Source organism: Palaemon carinicauda, chromosome 8 (genome assembly GCF_036898095.1).
Source record: "Palaemon carinicauda isolate YSFRI2023 chromosome 8, ASM3689809v2, whole genome shotgun sequence".
NCBI lineage: Eukaryota > Metazoa > Arthropoda > Malacostraca > Decapoda > Palaemonidae > Palaemon > Palaemon carinicauda.
The window spans coordinates 129,130,889-129,151,862 of record NC_090732.1 but is presented as its reverse complement, the minus strand read 5'-3'; the positions used below and the strand labels follow the sequence as shown (position 1 = coordinate 129,151,862).

The following is a 20,974-nucleotide window of genomic DNA, read 5'->3' as shown; positions in this document are numbered from 1 at the left end:
CTATTATGAGAAGCAGGAAGCTACAAGTCCAAGGCTCCAACAGTGAAACTAACCCAGTGAGGAAATGAAATAAGGAAACAGAGTAGTGTGCCCGAGTGTACCCTCAAGAAAGAGAACTGTAACCAATGATAGTGAAAGACCATGGTATAGAGGCTTTGGCACTACCCATGATCAGAGAACAATGGTTTGATTTTGGAGTCTCCTTCTTCTAAAAGAGATGCTTATGATAGCTAAAAGTCTCTTCTACCCTTACCAAGAGGAAAGTAGCCGCTGAACAATTACAGTTCAGTAGTTAACCCCTTGAGTGAAAAATTTTCGGTTATTTTAGTGTTGGTCATGTGTGTGAGAAAAAAGGAGAATATGTAAAGAATAGGCCATACTATATGGTATAGTATGTGTAGGCATTGGAAAAAATAGCCGTAACCAAAGAGGGATTCAATGTAATATTTGACCAGTCAAAGCACCCAATAACTCAAGCGGTAGTATCTCAACGGTCAGCTGCATTGACCAACCTGCTACGTACTAACTGTCATATACTGTGTTACAAACTTAAAAACGGTACCATTCTCCTCTATACACGTTGTATGAGATCAATGGTAAATTTGTCATGTAGAATTCCATCATTATTGGGATGGGTTTAGCAGAACCTGTCTTCTATACTCAATGTCAATCCAGCCTTTCATTTTGCCATTGCGTATTCGAATACAGTCAGCTATAGTTCCAAGTCTCAAATCCTTTTAGTATTGGTGATCTAATAATGAAGGTTCTCAGGTTGATGTGTCATTGGATGTCCAACATAACCGGAAGCAAAATGTTGCGGATCATATTTTCTCATAGAATATTTAGTACTTATGTTTGATTCCAATTCGTTCCTGTGTCACCTCCATCCTGTTGATTCGAATTTGTATGTTTGATCTCTCTCTCTCTCTCTCTCTCTCTCTCTCTCTCTCTCTCTCTCTCTCTCTCTCTCTCTCTCTCTCTCTCTCTCTCTCTCTCCAAGACGGTGATTATGACGTATTTATGATGCCTTTGCCATAGAGAATGTCCCAGGTTTTTCATGAACACCAAATACGTCCCAGGCAGTCTTGGCAGAGGTATGATATCGGTGAATGCCCTTGTCAAGGTTTATTATTATTATTATTATTATTATTATTATTATTATTATTATTATTATTATTCATAATGTATTTAATATAAACCCATAGCTAATAAAGAAACAACGGCTTTGAAACTGATCTATAAAGTAGCTCATATAAATTGAGCATAGTTTACTTGATCTAAGACAATTTACGTAGGCCTAAGCGGTAATTAACTTTTGCATTGTATTTGTCTTTGTGATAAAGATATGCGTTTACTCGTTTGTCCATTTTACGTCAATTTAAATTACTTTCTCGTAAGACTACCAAACAGCGTAGCATGATAGCCTGCTTTGAAAAAGAATGTTATATTGAATCTATATAGTCCAAAAGAAATAATGAAACGTTCCTTTTATATTATTATTATTATTATTATTATTATTATTATTATTATTATTAGTGTACGCGACCCGTCAACAATGACTGCTAAAATATTTAGATAGATCTGCACATGCAGATTCAACCCTTCCCACACCCTGCCCCTTTCCCGTGCGCGGACAGAGTGTCGAAAGACAGTGTCGAAGGACAGAGCGTCGAAGGACAAAGTGTCGAATGGACAAAATGTCGAACAGACAAAGTGTCGAACAGACAAAATGTCGAACAGACAATGTGTCGAAATTATAATAATGATAAATGATAAAATATAAATGATAAAAAGAGAGAGAATACAGTATCCATTTAACTAACGACCTAATTAACCTTTAACTATATAATCATCTTTATATTGGTATATCCTTACATATAACTATATAACAATGATAAAATATAAATGATAAAAAAGAGAAAATACAGTATCCATTTAACTAACGACCTAATTAACCTTTGACTATATAATAATGTTTACATTGGTATATCCTTACATATAACTAAATAACAATGTTTACAATGATATATCCTTGCATATAACAATTCTTACATTGTTATATTCTTACATCCATATTCTGGAGAGAGAGATAGAGAGAATATATATACGGTATTCAGTCTGTGAGAGATTTCTCACCAGTTAACTTCCTTCGAGATTCAAGTTTCAATTTAAATTTCCATTCTACCTAACCAATAATAATGGAAATAATCAAGACTCAAATGGGTGGAAAGAAACTGCTACACGAAGGTTATGCATACGTGATAGATAAAGTGGTTAACGAAAGAATATATTGGAAATGTGAAAAACGAAACTATTGTAACAGCAGAGCAATAACTCAAGGTGAAACAATTTCCAAAACAGCTGAGCATTCACACCAGCAAGACAGTTCTCAGATTGATGCTATAAAAGTTATAGATAAGATAAAAATTCATTCCAAACATTCCAAAGAAATTCCATCTTCTATAATAAATCAGTGCACAAACGATGTACCCGTCTCCATAGTTGGAAAGCTTCCAAGAAAGGAATCTCTAGCTCGAACAATTAGGAGAGTTCGAAATTCAACTTTTAGCGGTGAAAACTTAACTGTAACAACGAGGGGAGAGCCATTCTTATTATTTGATGAAAATGGAGTAAAAATATATTCAACAACCCAGAATCTCAACACTTTGAGCTCCAATAGAAGATGGTTCTGTGACGGAACTTTCAAGTCGGCCCCTAATGGAAATCAACTATATACCATTCATGGTCTTATTGATCAAAACATGACTTTACCCTTAATGTACTGCATTACCGAAAACAAAGATGAGACTACTTATTCCATTATTTTTGAGTTTTTGTCTGCTAAGCAACTAAATCCTATTTCCATTACCGCTGATTTTGAACGCTCGGCCATCAACCAAATGAGAATTATTTTCCCGGAGTCCACAATTCATGGATACTTCTTTCACTTCGGGCAGTGTTTGTGGAGAAAAATCCAAGCCCTAGGATTGCAGACATGGTATAACGAGCGTAATGATGCTTTTATTATAAAGCAAATTCAGGCCCTCGCATTTGTTCCCCCCTGTGATGTTTGTGCTCTGTTCAATAAGTTAATTGAGTCTTTTGATGATGAAACCGATGAAACATTAGGAGAATTTTTACAATATTTTGAAGCTACATGGCTTGGAATCGTCCAGAGGGGAAGAAGAAGAAAGCCATTATATGAAATTGCTTGTGGTCAGTTCACGAGAGAGTTCCAAAAGATTTGCCTAGGACCCATAACTCTGTTGAAGGGTGGCATAAAGCTTTTCATAGAAGAGTGAAGATTTGCCACCTAACAGAGGACAAACTTTTACGAAAACTTCGTATGGAGCAGGCCAGTACTGAAATGATTCTAGGACAAATTCAACAAGGCCGTGATGTAAAAAGAAAATACAAGAAATATGCTCTCCTTAACCTAAGACTAAAAAGTATTTTTGATACATATGACGTCAATGATGGGTTACAATATCTTCGAGCCATCGCTCACAATCTTTAAATAAATATTGCTACAAGTTTTTTAAATACATTAATACATTTGTATTTTCATATTTTATGTCTTCTCATAAATAAATGTTTATTGCTTATATTGATGTATGATGTATATTTACGATCCTATATCCATTTTATTTTTTCAAAAGCGGTGAATGACCTTGTAATCCCAGTGATTGGTGTAAGCCTAAATTGAATAATCAACTCAAAAAACATTTATAACTCCTTGTAACCCTCTATCTTCTGGATGACTTTGAAGTCCCATTGCTTGACGTAAGCTTAAAATCAATAATCAAATCCAATCTATCTATCTCTCTTTTTAACTTTTGTCCATTCTACACTTTGTCCAATCGGCACTTTGTCCATTCGACACTTTGTCCTTCGACCCTCTGTGCTTCGACACTGCCTTTCGACACTCTGTCCTAATACCCCCCTTTCCTAACTAGTTTCGGCAATTTGTAGGAGATTGTGGTTTCCGAGTGGTTGCCACTTATTATGATGGGAAAGAAGTTTTATACATACATACACACACACACACACACACACTATATATATATATATATATATATATATATATATATATATATATATATATATATATATATATATATATATATATATATATATAAAGGGCATGCTTTTCGCACTCCCCACGAGAGATTAGTTCACCAAACATTTAACGGGGCTCCACAAGGCACCTGAAGAGTTGGAAGACCCAGGTCTACATGGCTGAGGACTATGAAGTGTGAAGTAGGAGATGCTGAATGGAGAACTGTTGATTTAAAAGCTCATGATAAAGACGAGAGACCGCTGGCAAAATCTAACCGAGGCCCTTTGTGTCAATAGGCGTAGAGGGAGATGATAAGTAATTTGGGTGTGTTTTAGACAGGCACTTACTTTTCATTATATAGTTAAGTTTATTACTACTACTAGTTAAACTACAATCCTAGTTGGAAGCAAGGTGCTACAAGCCTAAGGGCTTCAAGAGGGAAAAGACCCCTGTGAAGAGAGAAAAAATTTAAGGAAATAAATGAACTATATGCGAAGTAATATTAAAAAATATAAAATATCTTGAGATCAGTAACAACGTTAAAATAGATCTGATATATATATATATATATATATATATATATATATATATATATATATATATATATATATATATAAAGTGAAGAGATGATTATGTCAACCACCATTTCAAAATAAAAACGTTCGCTACAAGTTTGAACTTCTGAAATTCTACCGACTCAACTGCCTGAATTGGAAAATCATTCCACAGTCTAGTTATAGCTGGAATAAAACTCGTGGAATTCTGTGTAGTGTTGAGCCTTATGCTGGAGAAGGCAATAGTGTTATAATTAACTGCATACCTAGTAACAAGGTCTATAGAACACAGCCAAGCAGGCTACAATGTTCAGGATGGTACAATCTGGGAAGACCTGAAAGCAAAGGATGGTCAGAATTGTGGAAAATGGTATGCGACATGCATAAGGAAATAGCTGAACGACGGTGACTGAGATTAAGGTCTAGACCAGGAATAAGAAATTTAATAGACCGCAAGCTTTTATCCAAGTAATTGAGATGAGATTCAGGAGCTGAAGACCAGACAGAAGAATAAAACTCGAAACAATGTAGAGCGAAATAATTAATTTCAAAATAGATTGATCACCGAAAATATGAGAGGACTTTCTATATAAGCCATTTTGTGTAATTGAAGAAGAAATAGACTGAGTTTCTCCAGTGAATTTACGATGAAGAGACACACCTAGAATTTTAAAGGAGTTGTATATACATAGATAAATTGTCTGGATGTTGATTAGCGACTGTCCTTGAGTTTTGTTGCGGTTCAACTTCATGTCCCTTAGTTTGCACTATGCAGTAATTTACCAACAATCAAACATGTGATCCAACAAACGAATGGTGAATGGTAAAATAAAAGAAAATTATTACTATCAATGTTTTGAGATTCATTTGTTATGGCGGCATTCAGAAAACAATAAATATCTCTTAATTGGAAATTGTTAGACATGGATTAATATCTACTACGAAATCTTTGTCGCTTCAACGGATTAAGATCATAGTAAAGTATTGTCTTAAAAAATCAGTTACCCAAATTTCATGTAAAATAATATGTCCTTGAGCACCTCATCGGAAACAGAAAAGTGGTGTTACCTTTCATAAATGGACGGCAGAAGAGGACTTCTGTGTTTTTGCGTGCGAGAGACCAAGAAGAAACTGAATCCACGAACGCGAAGAAACTCCATTTTATGGAACGCATAGAAGAGCTGTTCAGTCTGGCTCCTCCCATTCTTGGTGATCAATAACTATACGTTCTGTACTAAAGTCTTACTGAAAGCAATTAAGTACATTTAGATAATATGGGTGTCATTTATCGTAATTTGCGATTGATGCTCAAACGTGGGATCTGCTATAATTTAGTATTTATGATACAATTAGCAATAGATTTGCAAACCTTTTTTAGATTTATCTTCTATTAACCTATTTTTAATAAAAGAGTTAAGTCTGTAAGCTTAATAAAAAACTTAATTTACTGAATGGGGAAAAATATAGCATTCCGAAGCTGTTTCATTACTTAAAGGAGTTTGATGGCAAATTGTGGAACAGATGTAAAAATGTATGATTGGTGTCTTCAGAAGGGGAAAATGGGGGTGTGTCCATGATATAAACAAATCTAATCTAAATCGAAATACGATGTTTATTACTTATAGAATAATTTATTTGATTTTTTTTAAAACCAAGAGAGAAATCGTTTAGGGAAATGTTTAAATTCTCATTGGGGTAAAGTGGGTCTTTGTAATGTTCAAGTTTTAGAGTCATTGAGCGAAATCTTACGTGTTTAGCCTATATTGTTCCAAAAATTTTTATAAAATTACATTAAAATTTTCCAAATATCTTGGAAATTTTATAAATAAAGGACTCTTAAGACTGGTAGTAAGAACGCACGATCTTATAAATGAGAGAACGGTTGATTTTTTTCATTCATTCCAAGATATGAAGATCTTTATCATCAGAATTTCTTCGGAGTGTGTAAGGTTTTAAGCTTCGCTGAACAATGTTTCTTTGTTCAGGTCTATAATTCTAATATTTATTGAACCGGTATTCATCGTTGTTTCGAAAATAATTAATATATCTTAATCTTTGTATTAATCAATTAACATTAGTGACCAGAAAAAAAGTCCACAATTATCTTTTATTCTTCTTTAATCTATTCTGAGACTTTGTACAGTTACCCACCAAGTCATCGTTCTTTAATCGAGTCTCATTTAATTATTTGCAATTTGATTGACAGTTTGCTGTACTTTGAAGGCCAGCGCCCATCAGAACGCTTTCAACGTCAGAGAAATCGTCATTTTCGGGAAAGGTCTTCGAAGTATTGTCTCCTGAAGAGACGAAACGTGTTTACTATTCTATGACAGAACTGTCGGCGCGTTTATTTTATTAACTGGAATAATTTTGCTCGTATTTCGTAACAAAGACTGAGAGAGAGAGAGAGAGAGACACACAGTTATTATGGTAGTTCATTTAGCATAATGTTTACCAAGGTTTTCATCCCTTAACTCATATAATTTTGTATTAATATATACACTCTCATAGACAACCGCACACATACAGTGTGTGTATATATATATATATATATATATATATATATATATATATATATATATATATATATATATATATATATATATATATATTATTTATTTATTTGTTTATTTATTTATTTTTATTTATATATTTATTTACTTACATCTATAGGAAGATCATGTTAGGCCTCAAGAATATCTTCCTCTTCTAGTGGGGTGGCCTTTTTTAGTGTCTTTTTCAAAATGTTCTTTCCATCTAGCTCAAATTTCAGATTCCTTAGTTAGATTATTTCCATTTTTATTGCTAACAGGTAAATCACCTCTCTTCCTCTTCTTTCCAATGATTTCATGAATACCCTCGTATGCATATCTTATTCTTCTTACATGTCTATTTGGATTATGTTCTGTCTTATCTGCAGTAAAATCTATGAACCTTCTTATGTCTTTTCTACAACATTTTACTTCACTATCGAGGCTGATATACTCGGTTCGTAATAAGGTCAGTTGTGGGTTCTTTCTCATTTTAGGTACAGAAGCAAAAGAGGCAGCCGGGCCAAGTCCCTGGAACTCAGAAAAAGCGAATTCACTGCATTTAATAGTTTCATTTTTATTGTGAGAGAGAGAGAGAGAGAGAGAGAGAGAGAGAGAGAGAGAGAGAGAGAGAGAGAGAGAGAGAGAGAGAGAGAGAGAGATTTCAGATATTTTTGAAATACCACGAGATAATTTACACCTTTACCCCAAACAACATAATGCAAGTTAACCTTAATTCACAATAATCATAAAAAGACCATTTGGTGAAAAACAAACCTACTAAAAGTTTTCCTTTAAGGATTCAAAAATGTTATATTTTTGTTTTTACTATCAGTTTCCATGTTTCACAACTCATCCATTTTTCGTCTTACGACACTTCCCTGTCTGGTTGTGATGTTGGCTGATTCTCAAAAGGATTCTACAACTTTTTATTTTTTTAGTTTTACGATGAATATTCACATCTATCTATACTTCATCAGGTAAAATCTGTTTTAGCACTCTATAAGTTAATCATCATTTTCCTTTTCACTACTTTGTTGTCTTGGCATTTCAATATCATATCTGGAAGGTATGTTTATATTAGCTTACCTGGTCTTCAGCTTGTGCCTAATGTGGAGACAACAAATTGGTTGTCGCTTCCTTTATCGGCTTCCCTTCGAGATCTGACATCCAGTAGTGAAGTTTTACGTTTTCTATTTATTGCTAAATAGTCAATTTGGTTGCGGTATTTTCCAGAGCAGATGTCCAAGTATACTTTAGTATATCTCTTGATTCAAACTCGATGCTAACTATTATCAATTCATTGGCTAGATAAAAATTGTCATATGGAACACCATTATGATTCACTTCCCCTACACCATGGACACCCATGAAGTCAATAAAACCATCATTATCATTATCTATTCTTGCATTTATGTTCACAATACGAAGAAGATTGTCACGTTTTGGCACCTTATTAACCACCTGTAATTTCGTAAAAGCCGTCCTTTCGATTGATATCTGCTTCCTCAGTACGGGCATAGCTTACTATAATTGTCAAACTTCCATGGCTAGAATCCATTCCTGTTATGTTCGGCTGGCCTGTTATCTGAAAAGCAATGCTACTCCTTGATAGTGAGTGTCATCCTCTCTCCCAGAATGTAACAACAGCCTTCCTCCATCTAATGCTCTCTTTTCGAATCCAGTCAGTCATGTTTCAGTGAGTGCAATCCTGGTTCAATGTTCAGACATTTCAATTTCAAATGTTAAGCTTACTCTTTGAATTTTTAAACTTATTCTTATTTACTAGCCGTGAGATTCTTCACACCCTTCTCCCACTTGAGGTTGCATGGGACTAAGAGCGCATTTCTAGCATTTGTGAGTTCATTACAATTTCATAAGCAGATTTTTTTAGCTTTTATATTGGATCCGTTGCTAGCGATTTGCAGCAACCTTCTTGTTGATCTAATCTTAAGAAGATAGAATTTCATCAGTGAGGGGAATACAATTTTGCTATCCACACTTCTTTAGCCCATCAGCCAAAATGGTTTCTGGAGCATGCATGCTGTTGCTCAAGCAGCTTCTTGGAGCCACAAATGAGAGGTGAGTGTTTAATGCTGATCAAAAATACAAAGCCATTCAAAAGGATGCAGCTGCTTCATACTTAAGATAGGACACCTCCTAATACTTTAGTTTGCTCTCGTATCCGTGTAACTCTTTTCTGTCAGTGTTATCCCATCACCATTCTTTCCATAGCTCTTTTAATTGTAACAAGCTAATGTTCTAAGTCTTTAGCAATGCTCCAAGTTTCTGATGCGTAAGTTAATACTGGTAGGACCATTTGATTAAATACTTTTCTTTTTAGAGAAAGTGGCATTTTACTTTTCATAATCTCATTTTGTTTACCAAAAGCTCTCCATCCTATGATTATCCTTCTTTTAATTTCGGTCTCATGTCCTGGGTAAACAATTGGTGTCTCTCCTAAGTAATATATATATATATATATATATATATATATATATATATATATATATATATATATATATATATATATATGTGTGTGTGTGTGTGTGTGTGTGTGTGTATATGTTTGTGTATATATGTATGTACTACATATCATGTATATGTACTATGTACACACACACACACACACACACATATATATATATATATATATATATATATATATATATATATATATATATATATATATATATATATATATATATATATATATATATATATATATATACTTAGGACCAATTGTTTACCCAGCTCATGAGAACGAAATTAAAAGAAGGATAAGCATAGGATGGACAGCTTTTGGTAAACAAAATGAGATTATGAAATGTAAAATGCCATTTACCCTAAAAAGAAAAGTATTTAATCAAATGGTCCTACCAGTATTTATATATATATATATATATATATTATATATATATATATATATATATATATATATATATATATATATATATATATATATATATATATATATATGAACTGCTTAATCATAAGTAACAAAGTGCCTCAAAATTCGAACGAAATTCTCTCATAATGAATGAAGACCTACGTGTTTTGTTATCAATCTGGAAAGGGGCTGACAGGCACCAAGTTAGTCTTCAAGAATATATCTCAATGAGTATTAATTTGACATCATTGACAGGGCGTTATAGGAGAGAGAGAGAGAGAGAGAGAGAGAGAGAGAGAGAGAGAGAGAGAGAGAGAGAGAGAGAGATAGAGATATTTCGTACAATATATGTCGATTGTCAAATTTAAGCCCTTGGCGTTAATTGGCGTATGTTGATAGGCGATTCTCTCTCTCTCTCTAGAGAATCGCCTATCAACATACGCCAATTAACGCCAAGGGCTTAAATTTGACAATCGACATATATTGTACGAAATATCTCTATCTCTATCTCTATCTCTCTCTCTCTCTCTCTCTCTCTCTCTCTCTCTCTCTCTCTCTCTCTCTCTCTCTCTCTGAGGGCTCAAATGTTTAGTTGGTATTACGAATCTTTATTGTCACTACTATTGTTATTATATCTATCATAATCATTTTAGCAGACGAATCGGTTTACTGAGGAATTAAGAAAGGTATTTTGTATTGCTTGTGAATTGGATGTACCCTTATCACCAATAAGAAATTCAAGGTGTTTATTGCGTAGTATGGTATTTAAAAATAGTGAAATTATGTTTTTTCTTGTTTGGTTATGCACTAATGAACTAGTGCTAGATGGTTTTTGTATTGGGGAAAAATTATTTTGTGATTGGGTCTGTGATGTTTTGATAACCATTTTAACGCTTTCTTCATTTGGGAGATTAACCGATGGCTATTATTAAAGGCTGTTATGTGGTTCTTGCTTATTTCATTTTTATTCACTAATGTATGAGGTAAAGTGGTTGCGTCATTTTATTGTTTTTAAATATGTGAACATTTTCAAATGATTGAGGAAAAGTTTGCAGACAGTCGGTCATATTTATTGAATAAAAAACCACGATTACTTGGGGAATGGATGAAATAAATGAGAATATTTTCCCCATATAGTAGAAGCAGAGTTTGACGACCAAAAAGATTACATATTAAAATGAACAAAGTTGCTATCATTGGAATTTATAGTATCAATATATTTAAGCAAGTCTTTAAGAAAAAGTCTTTTTTTTTTATCTATGATTTGAAGCCTATTAGCAGCCAACCATCAAGACACTTAGCGTCATTTCTTCATGTAAATTTGGGTTATGCATATATGAAGAGAAAGTGAGACCATGTCACTCTGGGAAAATTGAATGCTCTGTTACCTATCTGCAAATTGACACATTTCTTCTCTTCCAGAGACAAGACTTTGGGTGAACACGACGTTTTTACCTACGTTCAGTATGTTTTGATATGCAATGACATTTAAGGTCCAGTAACCTGCCAATCAGAGCGAGCGTGATTATGCTAGACTCGATTAAAAAAAGATGACATGGATGTCGGCGGTACTAGTAATACATTGACGAGAAAGGAGGATAATGTTTAAATGTTCTAAATAAATACGACGCCATGTAATAATGCAAAGAGATATGATAGTAACCGTTGAGATACTACCGCTAGAGAGTTAGGTCGTCCTTTGACTGGCTAGACAGTACTACATTGGATCCTTCTCTCTGGTTACGGTTCTTTCCCTTTGCCTACACATACACCGAATAGTCTGGCCTATTCTTTACAGATTCTCCTCTGTCCTCATTCACCTGACAACACTGAGATTACCAAACAATTCTTCTTCACCCATGGGGTCAACTACGGCAATGTAATTGTTCAGTGACTACTTTCCTCTTGGCAAGGGTAGAAGAGGCTCTTTAGCTATGGTAAGCAGCTCTTCTAGGAGAAGGACACTCCAAAATCAAACCATTGTTCTCTAGTCTTGGGTAGTGTTATAGCCTCTGTACCATGGTCTTCCACAGTCTTGGGTTAGAGTTCTCTTGCTTGAGGGTACACTGGGCACACTGTTCTGTCTAGTTTCTCTTCCTCTTGTTTCGTTGAAGTTTTTATTGTTTATATAGGAAGTATTTATTTTAATGTTACTATTCTTAGAATATTTTATTTTTCCTTATGTCCTTTCCTCACTGGGCTCTTTTCCCTGTTCTGCCCCTTGGCTTATAGCATCCTGATTTTCCAATTAGGGTTGTAGCTTAGCATTTAATGATATATATATATATATATATATATATATATATATATATATATATATATATATATATATATGTATATATATACACATTATTCATATATATATATATATATATATATATATATATATATATATATATATATATATATATGTATATATATACACATTATTCATATATATATATATATATATATATATATATATATATATATATATATATATATATATATATATACACATTATTCATATATATATATATATATATATATATATATATATATATATATATATATATATATATACATATGATAATTTTTTTTTGCACATTTAAACGTGTTTCTTTCATATTTCAAATAAGCCATATATATTAATACATTAAAGTCTGGATTTTCTTAACGACCTCGGGATCAGAGCCAGCAGATATCCTGGCGAGGGTTCAAATCCCCGCCGGTCCGATATCATAGTCTTTGGGCGGTTCCGCCTTGGGCTCTGATCCCGAGGTCGTTAAGAGAATCCAGACTTTAATGTATTAATATATATGGCTTATTTGAAATATATATATATATATATATATATATATATATATATATATATACAGCTAGCGCGGGTTGTGATGCCCAAATTAATTTTGGGCATCACAAACCGCTCAAATATTCGCCAGCTAAAAATCCAGTTTGTATGGCAAGAACGGGTTAAATGACTAATTGGCAACTTTCCTTCTTTCCCCCTCACTCTCAAACCAGTTAGAAAATCTCCCTCAGTTGCTGTGACGCATTCGTTAGGAGAACATTTGTTACGGTTATGCTAAGAGTCCCCCTCAATTAATCTTCGTTTTTTCGGCCATTAACTATAGTAGTTTTGGATGAAAATGTCTAGGCTTCGAACTGATCATGATGACATTGTCAGGGTGATCGAATGTCACCGATTAGGCATGAAAACCAAGGATATAGCTAATCAAACCGGAGTAAATGAGAGGCAAGTTAGAAGGTTGGTTGCACGCTTCTTGGCAGGAGATGGTACCCTCCCGTTTCCCCGACATGGAGGGGGGGGGGCAAGGAAGAAGACTTCGCCTCGTATCATTTGGCTTCTGAAGAGAAATGTTGAAATGAACCCCCGTGTTACTGCCAAACAATTGAAGGAACAAAATTGTAAAGTTCTTGCTGACATATCAGTGCGAACGATACAAAATTGTTTGTCGGGGGAATTGAAATACAAGAAGGGCCCTGCTCGTAAGAAACCTTTCCTTACTAAACGCCACAGAGAAAATAGACTAAGATTTTGTAAGCAGCTTAGCCAATGGCCTGAGGAGGAACTCAGAAAAATCCTCTTCACAGATGAATCAACCTTTTACGTTTCTAATGCGACTGGCAAAAACGTTTGGCGTCGACCGGGATCTGATCCCTTGGACCCCAAATTCCTCACTCCTACCACCAAATTTCCCTCCTATTTGATGGTTTTGGGGGGTGTGGGATATGGTGGGGTTACTGAGCTTGTGTTTCTACCCCCCAAGCAGACTGTGAACAAGGAGAGGTATCTCGAACTGCTTCGTTTGCATCTTGAGGATTCGTTTCACCGCACTGATACATCAATCTTTCAGCAGGATGGGGCCCCTGCTCATACAGCTAAGGTTGTTACCCGTTATTTCAGGGAAAATAACGTTAGTTTTGTTGAAAAATGGCCTGGTAACTCCCCTGATATGTCTCCAATCGAGAACTTGTGGGCAATTCTCAAGGCTCGTATCCGGAATGAAGACACTTCCACTCTTGCTAAGCTAGAGGCAGCGCTACGGGCCGCTTGGGATAAAATCTCGAAGGAGCTGTGCGAGAACCTCATCAACTCCTTCCCCAAAAGCCTTGCAGACGTCATCCAAAGGAAGGGTGGCCATTGCAAATATTAATTGAATGAATGATGAGTAATTACAAATAAATTCATAAACCCAAGTTGTAGTTTTTTATTTTTCTTGAATTTTTCTATCTGCCTTTCATTTTTTATCTCATTTTTTGCTCAACTGGACATCACAACCTGCGCTAGCTGTATATATATATATATATATATATATATATATCATCATCATCATCATCATCATCTCCTCGGTCCATTGACGCAAAGGACCTCGGTTAGATTTCACCCGTCATCTCTATCTTGAGCTTTTAATTCCTTACTTATCCACTCTTCATCTCCCACTTCACACTTCATAGTCCCTAGCCATATAGGCTTGGGTCTCCCAACTCTTCTAGTGCCTTGTTGATCCCTGTTAAAATTTTGGTGAACTAATCACTTTTGGGGAGTGCAAAGAGCATGGCCAATTCATCTCCTTATCCTGATCTCATCTCTGAAAAATAACACAACATCATGCTTTAATCAAGTAAATTTCTACCTTATACTGGGATTGAACATTAGTCTCGTAAAATGAAAGACACGGTCTCTATCGGTGATGTCAACAGAGGCTCTAAAAGAAGTCGGAACCTAAGGGCTAACTAACTTAAACCTAGGATTTTTCTGGTGACACCACAAAAATAGTGGACTTAACCAGTTAATCCTGAAATGTAGTTAGCACTTAGGTTCTAACTTCTTTTAAAGCCTCTGATTACATGATTGGTGATGACCTAGTTTTTCATGTGATGAGGCTCCATATCGAAATTTATATGCATATGTATAAACATGTATTATAACAAAGTGGGTCCCTCCATCTAACAAACGAAGCAGGAAAAGGAAGGGAAGACGATGGATTGACAAACTCTGAAATTTTGCCTGTGTAAATCGGCATAGAAAGACCATAAACAGATAAGAGTGGAAAGATATGTCTGAGGCCTTTGTCGTGCTGTGGACTACCAATGGCTAATGATGATGATGAAGCTGGTGATATACATCATCATAATCAGCCATAGTTAGTACACTGCAGGACAAAGCCCTCCTACCTATCCTTCCACTAGCATATGTTAATGGTCTCCATGCCAGGCTATACCAGCAAATTTTCTTATCTCGTCAATCCTTCGTCTTTTCTTTTGCCTGCTTCATTGTCTATCTGAATGGACTCATTCTGTTATTCTAAATGTCCATCTAGCATCTGTCATTTCCATTACTAATGTCATTAGTACTACCTCTTCTTCTTTGTCTACCAATGTCATTAGTACTATACAAGGGTTTCTCCCTTACCCAAGGGCTCATCAGGTGGGTTTTGCCTGTGTCTACTTTCAAGGAAAATAGTTGCAGTCTTGGTTCCCACGACCCTCCTCACCGTTTTTTTATTTCGTCTCAAAGCTGAACGAAAACCTCAGTTCTACAATGCCAGTGCAAGTGACTCTTGAATGGACGTAGCATACTACAAGTCAAACTTGTTTCTTCTGCATTCGTCACCTGACAAAGAACAGTACAAGTGAATCTTTGTCAAGGAAGAATGCATCCAAGAACAATTGTGACTTCTTCCCTCTGCCGAGTCTATCTTTTAGATTATTCCCAATAGATTTGGAAAGCTGGAATTCACTGGGCATTAACTGCCTGTATTTCCATGGCTCTTAATCCAGATGGCTGCCATAACCTACACGGCACTTATGCTCCACTATTCCAGTGCAAAGGAATCTCCTGCAAGGGACACAGCATACTAGAAAAACTCAAACTTGTTTCTTTCGTATTCATCGCCTGACAAAGAAACAGTACAAGTGAATCTTTGTCAAGGAAGAATGCATCCAAGAACAATTGTGACTTCTTCCCTCTGCCGAGTCTATCTTGTAGATTATTCCCAATAGATTTGGAAAGCTGGAATTCACTGGGCATTAACTGCCTGTATTTCCATGGCTCTTAATCCAGATGGCTGCCATAACCTACACGGCACTTATGCTCCACTATTCCAGTGCAAAGGAATCTCCTGCAAGGGACACAGCATACTAGAAAAACTCAAACTTGTTTCTTTCGTATTCATCGCCTGACAAAGAAACAGTACAAGTGAATCTTTGTCAAGGAAGAATGCATACTAGAACAAGAATGACCTCATTCTGCTGAGTCCATCTTGTAAATTATTCCATTTAGATCTGGAAAGTCAGAATCCACTTTGCATTGACTGCCTGTATTTCAATGGCTCTTAGTCCAGTGCAAAGGAATCTTCTTCAAGGGAAACAGCATTCTTGAAAAAGTCAGACTTGTTTTTTCTGCATTCGTCACCAGACAAAGAAACAGTGCAGGTGAATCTTTGTCAAGGAAAAATGCATACAAGAACAATTGTGACTTCTTCCCTCTGCTGAGTCCATCTTGTAGACTATTGTCTTTCAATCTGGAAAGCCAGAATCCACTTGGCACTAACTGCCTGTATTTCAATGGCTTTTAATCCAGAGGGCTGTCATTCTCTACCCAGGCACTTCTACTCCACTATTCCAGTGCAAAGGAATATCTCCAAGGGAAACAGCATTCTAGAAAGAGTCAAACGTGTTTTTTCTGTATTCATCACCTGACAAAGAAACAGTACATGTGAATCTTAGTTCATACTTCGCAATGGAATTTCATCATTATTATTATTATTATTATTGAGTAAAGTTATTTTCTCACACACACACACACACACACATACACACATACACACACACACACACACACACACATATATATATATATATATATATATATATATATATATATATATATATATATATATATATATATATATATATATATATTATAATCATCATCAGGCCTTACTAGTCCACGACAGAACAAAGGCCCCAGCCATGTTTTTTTTCCATTCGACTCAGATTATGGTCTTTGTATCCGCAAATTTTCTTAGTTCGTCCATCCATCGTCTTCTCTTCCTTCCCCTGCTTCTTTTACAATCAACAAGGACTCGTAGAATATATATATATATATATATATATATATATATATATATATATATATATATATATATATATATATATATATATATATACATATTTCTATTTATATTAAAAGATATCAAGCCAATTGATTTCGTAATGTAATTTTTACTTGAATTACATGAGTGTAATCGTTTGCTTATCTCTCTCTCTCTCTCTCTCTCTCTCTCTCTCTCTCTCTCTCTCTCTCTCTCTCTCTCTCTCTCTCTCTCTATATATATATATATATATATATATATATATATATATATATATATATATATATATATATATATATATATATATATATATATATGGGTCCTGGGTTGTTCTAAAGTAGTGTTTGTTCTAACGAAAACGAGAGAATAGATCTTTGCAACGTGTGTGTGTGTGTGTGAGAGAGAGAGAGAGAGAGAGAGAGAGAGAGAGAGAGAGAGAGAGAGAGAGAGAGAGAGAGAGAGAGAGAGAGAGAGTAATGCCTATCCAATACCCTATCATAACTCCTGTACGTCAACCAACTTATTCCCTCTTGTTCAGAGTTGTTCGTGCTGTACACGCACATCCTCATGCACACACGCACACGCGCATTGCGTGGGCATACTAAACGTGGTGAAAGGGTTTGCGTATCTCCATGACCAGCAAAGCTGTACAATCTATTTTAAAGAAGTGGTACAATTCTTTCATTCTACCTTGCTTTTAGTATTGTTGGACAGAAACTTACGATCTATTAAATTTCATATTCCCGATCTAGATAATAATCTTTGGCACCGTCGTTCAATTAGTTCATTATGCATGTTGCATAAGATTTTTCATAATTCTGATCATTCTTTTAGATTCAGAGCTCCCTGGACAATTCTATCTTGTTCGTAATAGGCATCCAGCTAATTCTAATGGCCAGGCCTTCTTCATCATGAGGCTCAATACTACACAGTATTCTAGAAGTTTTATTCCAGCTGTGACTAAGTTGTGGAATGATCTTCCTAATCGGATAGTTGAATCAGTAGAACTTCAAAAGTTCGAAGTTGCAGCAAATATTTTTATGTTGACCAGGCTGACATGATTTTTTTTTTATAGTTTATATATGCCATATCTGTTTTGACGTTCTTACTGTTTTTAGAATGATTTATTTATTTGTTCTCATCAATTATTTATTAACTCATTTCCTTTCCTCACCTGGCTATTTTCCCTATTGGAGCCCTTGGGCTTATAGCCTCTTTCTTTTCCAACTAGGGTTGTAGCTTGGCTAATAATAATAATAATAATAATAATAGTCAGGGGCCGCAGGGCCACCCATAGGTTGGTTTGCTGAGTGATCTGATGAAAATCTTCCACCATCACCAATCCGCATTGGCCTGCGTGATGATGAAAAGTGGACAAACCATAGACAGCAATAAGGAATTACTTTTCAGAATTCCAGAGAGAGAGAGAGAGAGAGAGAGAGAGAGAGAGAGAGAGAGAGAGAGAGAGAGACTTTTCTCGTTGTATCTTATTGGAACTGAATTCATGTCAGTAGGGACTGCTCAGTAGATGAAAGGACTTTAGAGTGTAGTCCTATTGTTGGGAGTTATATGACTGTAGTACTATTGAATATCGGTTATACTAATTAATAGTTTATTGGGGAAGAGATATCTCCCGTTATTCCTTAGAAGCCGTAAAGGGAGCAGTGGTAGTTGATACGAAAAGACATTTGCAGCGGCTTTTTAGTCAGTAACAACATCAAGTGTACAGTCCACTTTATCCATCATTTTTTTTCACCACACACACACTATATATATATATATATATATATATATATATATATATATATATATATATATATATATATATATATATATATATATATATATATATATATATATATATATATATATATATATATATATATATATATATATATATATATATATATATATATATATATATATATATATATATATATATATATATATATATATATATATATATATATATATGTATGTATGTATAACCAGGCACTTGTTCTATTATATATACGACAGATCAGAATGATTAAATCAGACGTCGACTAATGTAAACAAAAGTGCATTAAATTCCAAACAAGCCTATTATTGGGTCTGAACAGGCTAAGCGCAGCCCTCCGCCATGAATGGATTTCGGTTAAATTTGATGAGAATTTGAGGAGTACTTTTCTAGTTATTACTAGATGAATTTGATTATAGCAAATTTAGTGCATTAGTTATTTTCCTTGAATGTATGAAGTTCTACAAGTAAATAGCTACTGAGTATTTTATGTTAGTGTGTATTTCTTTTTATTATTTGTCTCATATCAATATTTCGCAAACTTATAGAAATTAGGCATCGTGTGAAATGCCCAACAATAAATTTGTCACTACACGATCTGCTTAGATATTTTAGCCATTTCATGAACGACAAAGTGAATTGGTCATTTCATGTACGGTGTAATGCCTATGTTTAGTTAGTACGTGTAAAGCATGATTTCAGTACAGTATATGCCTGTGACGTATATACCAAATGTAAAAAAGGGGACAAAAGATCAAACATAGAACAAGGAAGAAAACTAAGGAGGTGCCGTTTAAAAGGCAAATTCCTTCGTTACTTCGACCAACATCTTGGTTACAAAAAGGCTTCGTGTGACGGACGACGGTGCAGCAACCGTACGAGGCTACTAAATCCGCACCAAGCATAGGTTGTAGCATTCGTTGAATCATAGTCAGCTACCATGAGATTAACGTTGATTGCATTGGCCAGTTTTAGGAAAACTTATCCCGGGCACATTCATAGAGGGTAAGTTAATTTATTCGTTAGTCGTAAGACGTAAATGTTCTTGAAATGGTAACTTACCTGGCTAGCCTATGTGTTTAATTCCGTACTAGAAAACTTGTAGATGTTCTGGTAGGGTTAATGTAGTGAAATATTCCAAATGAAAATGTGATGTGTATGTATGATAGCGGCCTGCTGTATGTATGATGACGGCAGGTTAAGAATACGGCAGTATAAGTGGGCCGTTAACACCCCCCCCCCCCCCTGTTAAGTATTGAAAGACCCGCTTTTAGGTTTGGTTGTGTTCTAGTATATAGGTTTTACAGAAAAATGGCAGGGTATTATTTTATTGTAATACGGGGCAATGTAACCTAGGAAAAAAGTTACTTTTACTAAAGAAAAAATTCCTCTCCGAAAATGACACTCATTCCCGTCGCAAATGAATAGTTTCAGAAATATATACATATATATATATATATATATATATATATATATATATATATATATATATATATATATATATATATATATATATATACCTACGATAATGAGGGTTCCCCAGTTAATTTTCCGCACACAAAACCGTTGGGTGGCCCCATTACTGTAGGATATATGTTACAGTATTAGGTTTTATCTTGTTACCTGTTTATTTGCAACTAAAATAAAGGTAATTTTCAAGGAAAGTGGGAGTGTTTCTACATGGAACTGCATCTCTCTATTAGTTAATCTTTTCCTGTGTTCTATAGAGTCCTTTCAATGACGTCACTGGGAATCGCCGGCGGCCATGCTGGAGGGCATACAAAGCGAAAACATGGCAGCTGCTACAGCGAATATGGACAATGAGAGCGACTTTGTCAAACAAATGTCGGGTGAGGATAGACGTTTTTACAAGCAGAAACTCGATCTAATTGATGGCCTAGATCCATACCAGATGCAGAATTCATTCAGTCAAAATATTGAGGATTTTCCCAGTATTTCATACATTGATATGGTGAACTACTTGGTACTGTCGGCCAACCCAGAACATGAGTGGGCATACATTTCCATTGAATAATCTGCTTCCAGAATTCGTTGTTTT

General features: G+C 35.0%; 2 protein-coding genes across 3 annotated transcripts in view; one reads left to right on the top strand and one right to left on the bottom strand.

Annotated features, from left to right (window-relative positions):
• Positions 1-5,751, bottom strand: part of LOC137644744 (ionotropic receptor 21a-like) — a 25,854-nt gene extending 20,103 nt beyond the window's left edge. The window contains exon 1 of the mRNA XM_068377641.1: positions 5,683-5,751. The gene's annotated coding sequence lies outside the window, so the exon portion shown is untranslated. The remainder of the gene's footprint in view (positions 1-5,682) is intronic.
• LOC137645914 (large ribosomal subunit protein mL63) overlaps positions 1-20,974 on the top strand; it is a 186,262-nt gene that overhangs the window by 69,972 nt on the left and 95,316 nt on the right. Inside the window, exon 1 of one of the 2 annotated variants that reach the window (XM_068378956.1) lies at positions 19,741-19,920. The exons of the other annotated variant lie outside the window; for it this stretch is intronic. Coding sequence (XP_068235057.1) covers positions 19,856-19,920 — 65 coding nt within the window. The 5' untranslated portion in view covers positions 19,741-19,855. Of the gene's footprint in view, positions 1-19,740; positions 19,921-20,974 lie in introns of those variants that run through there. 2 annotated transcript variants of the gene reach the window in all.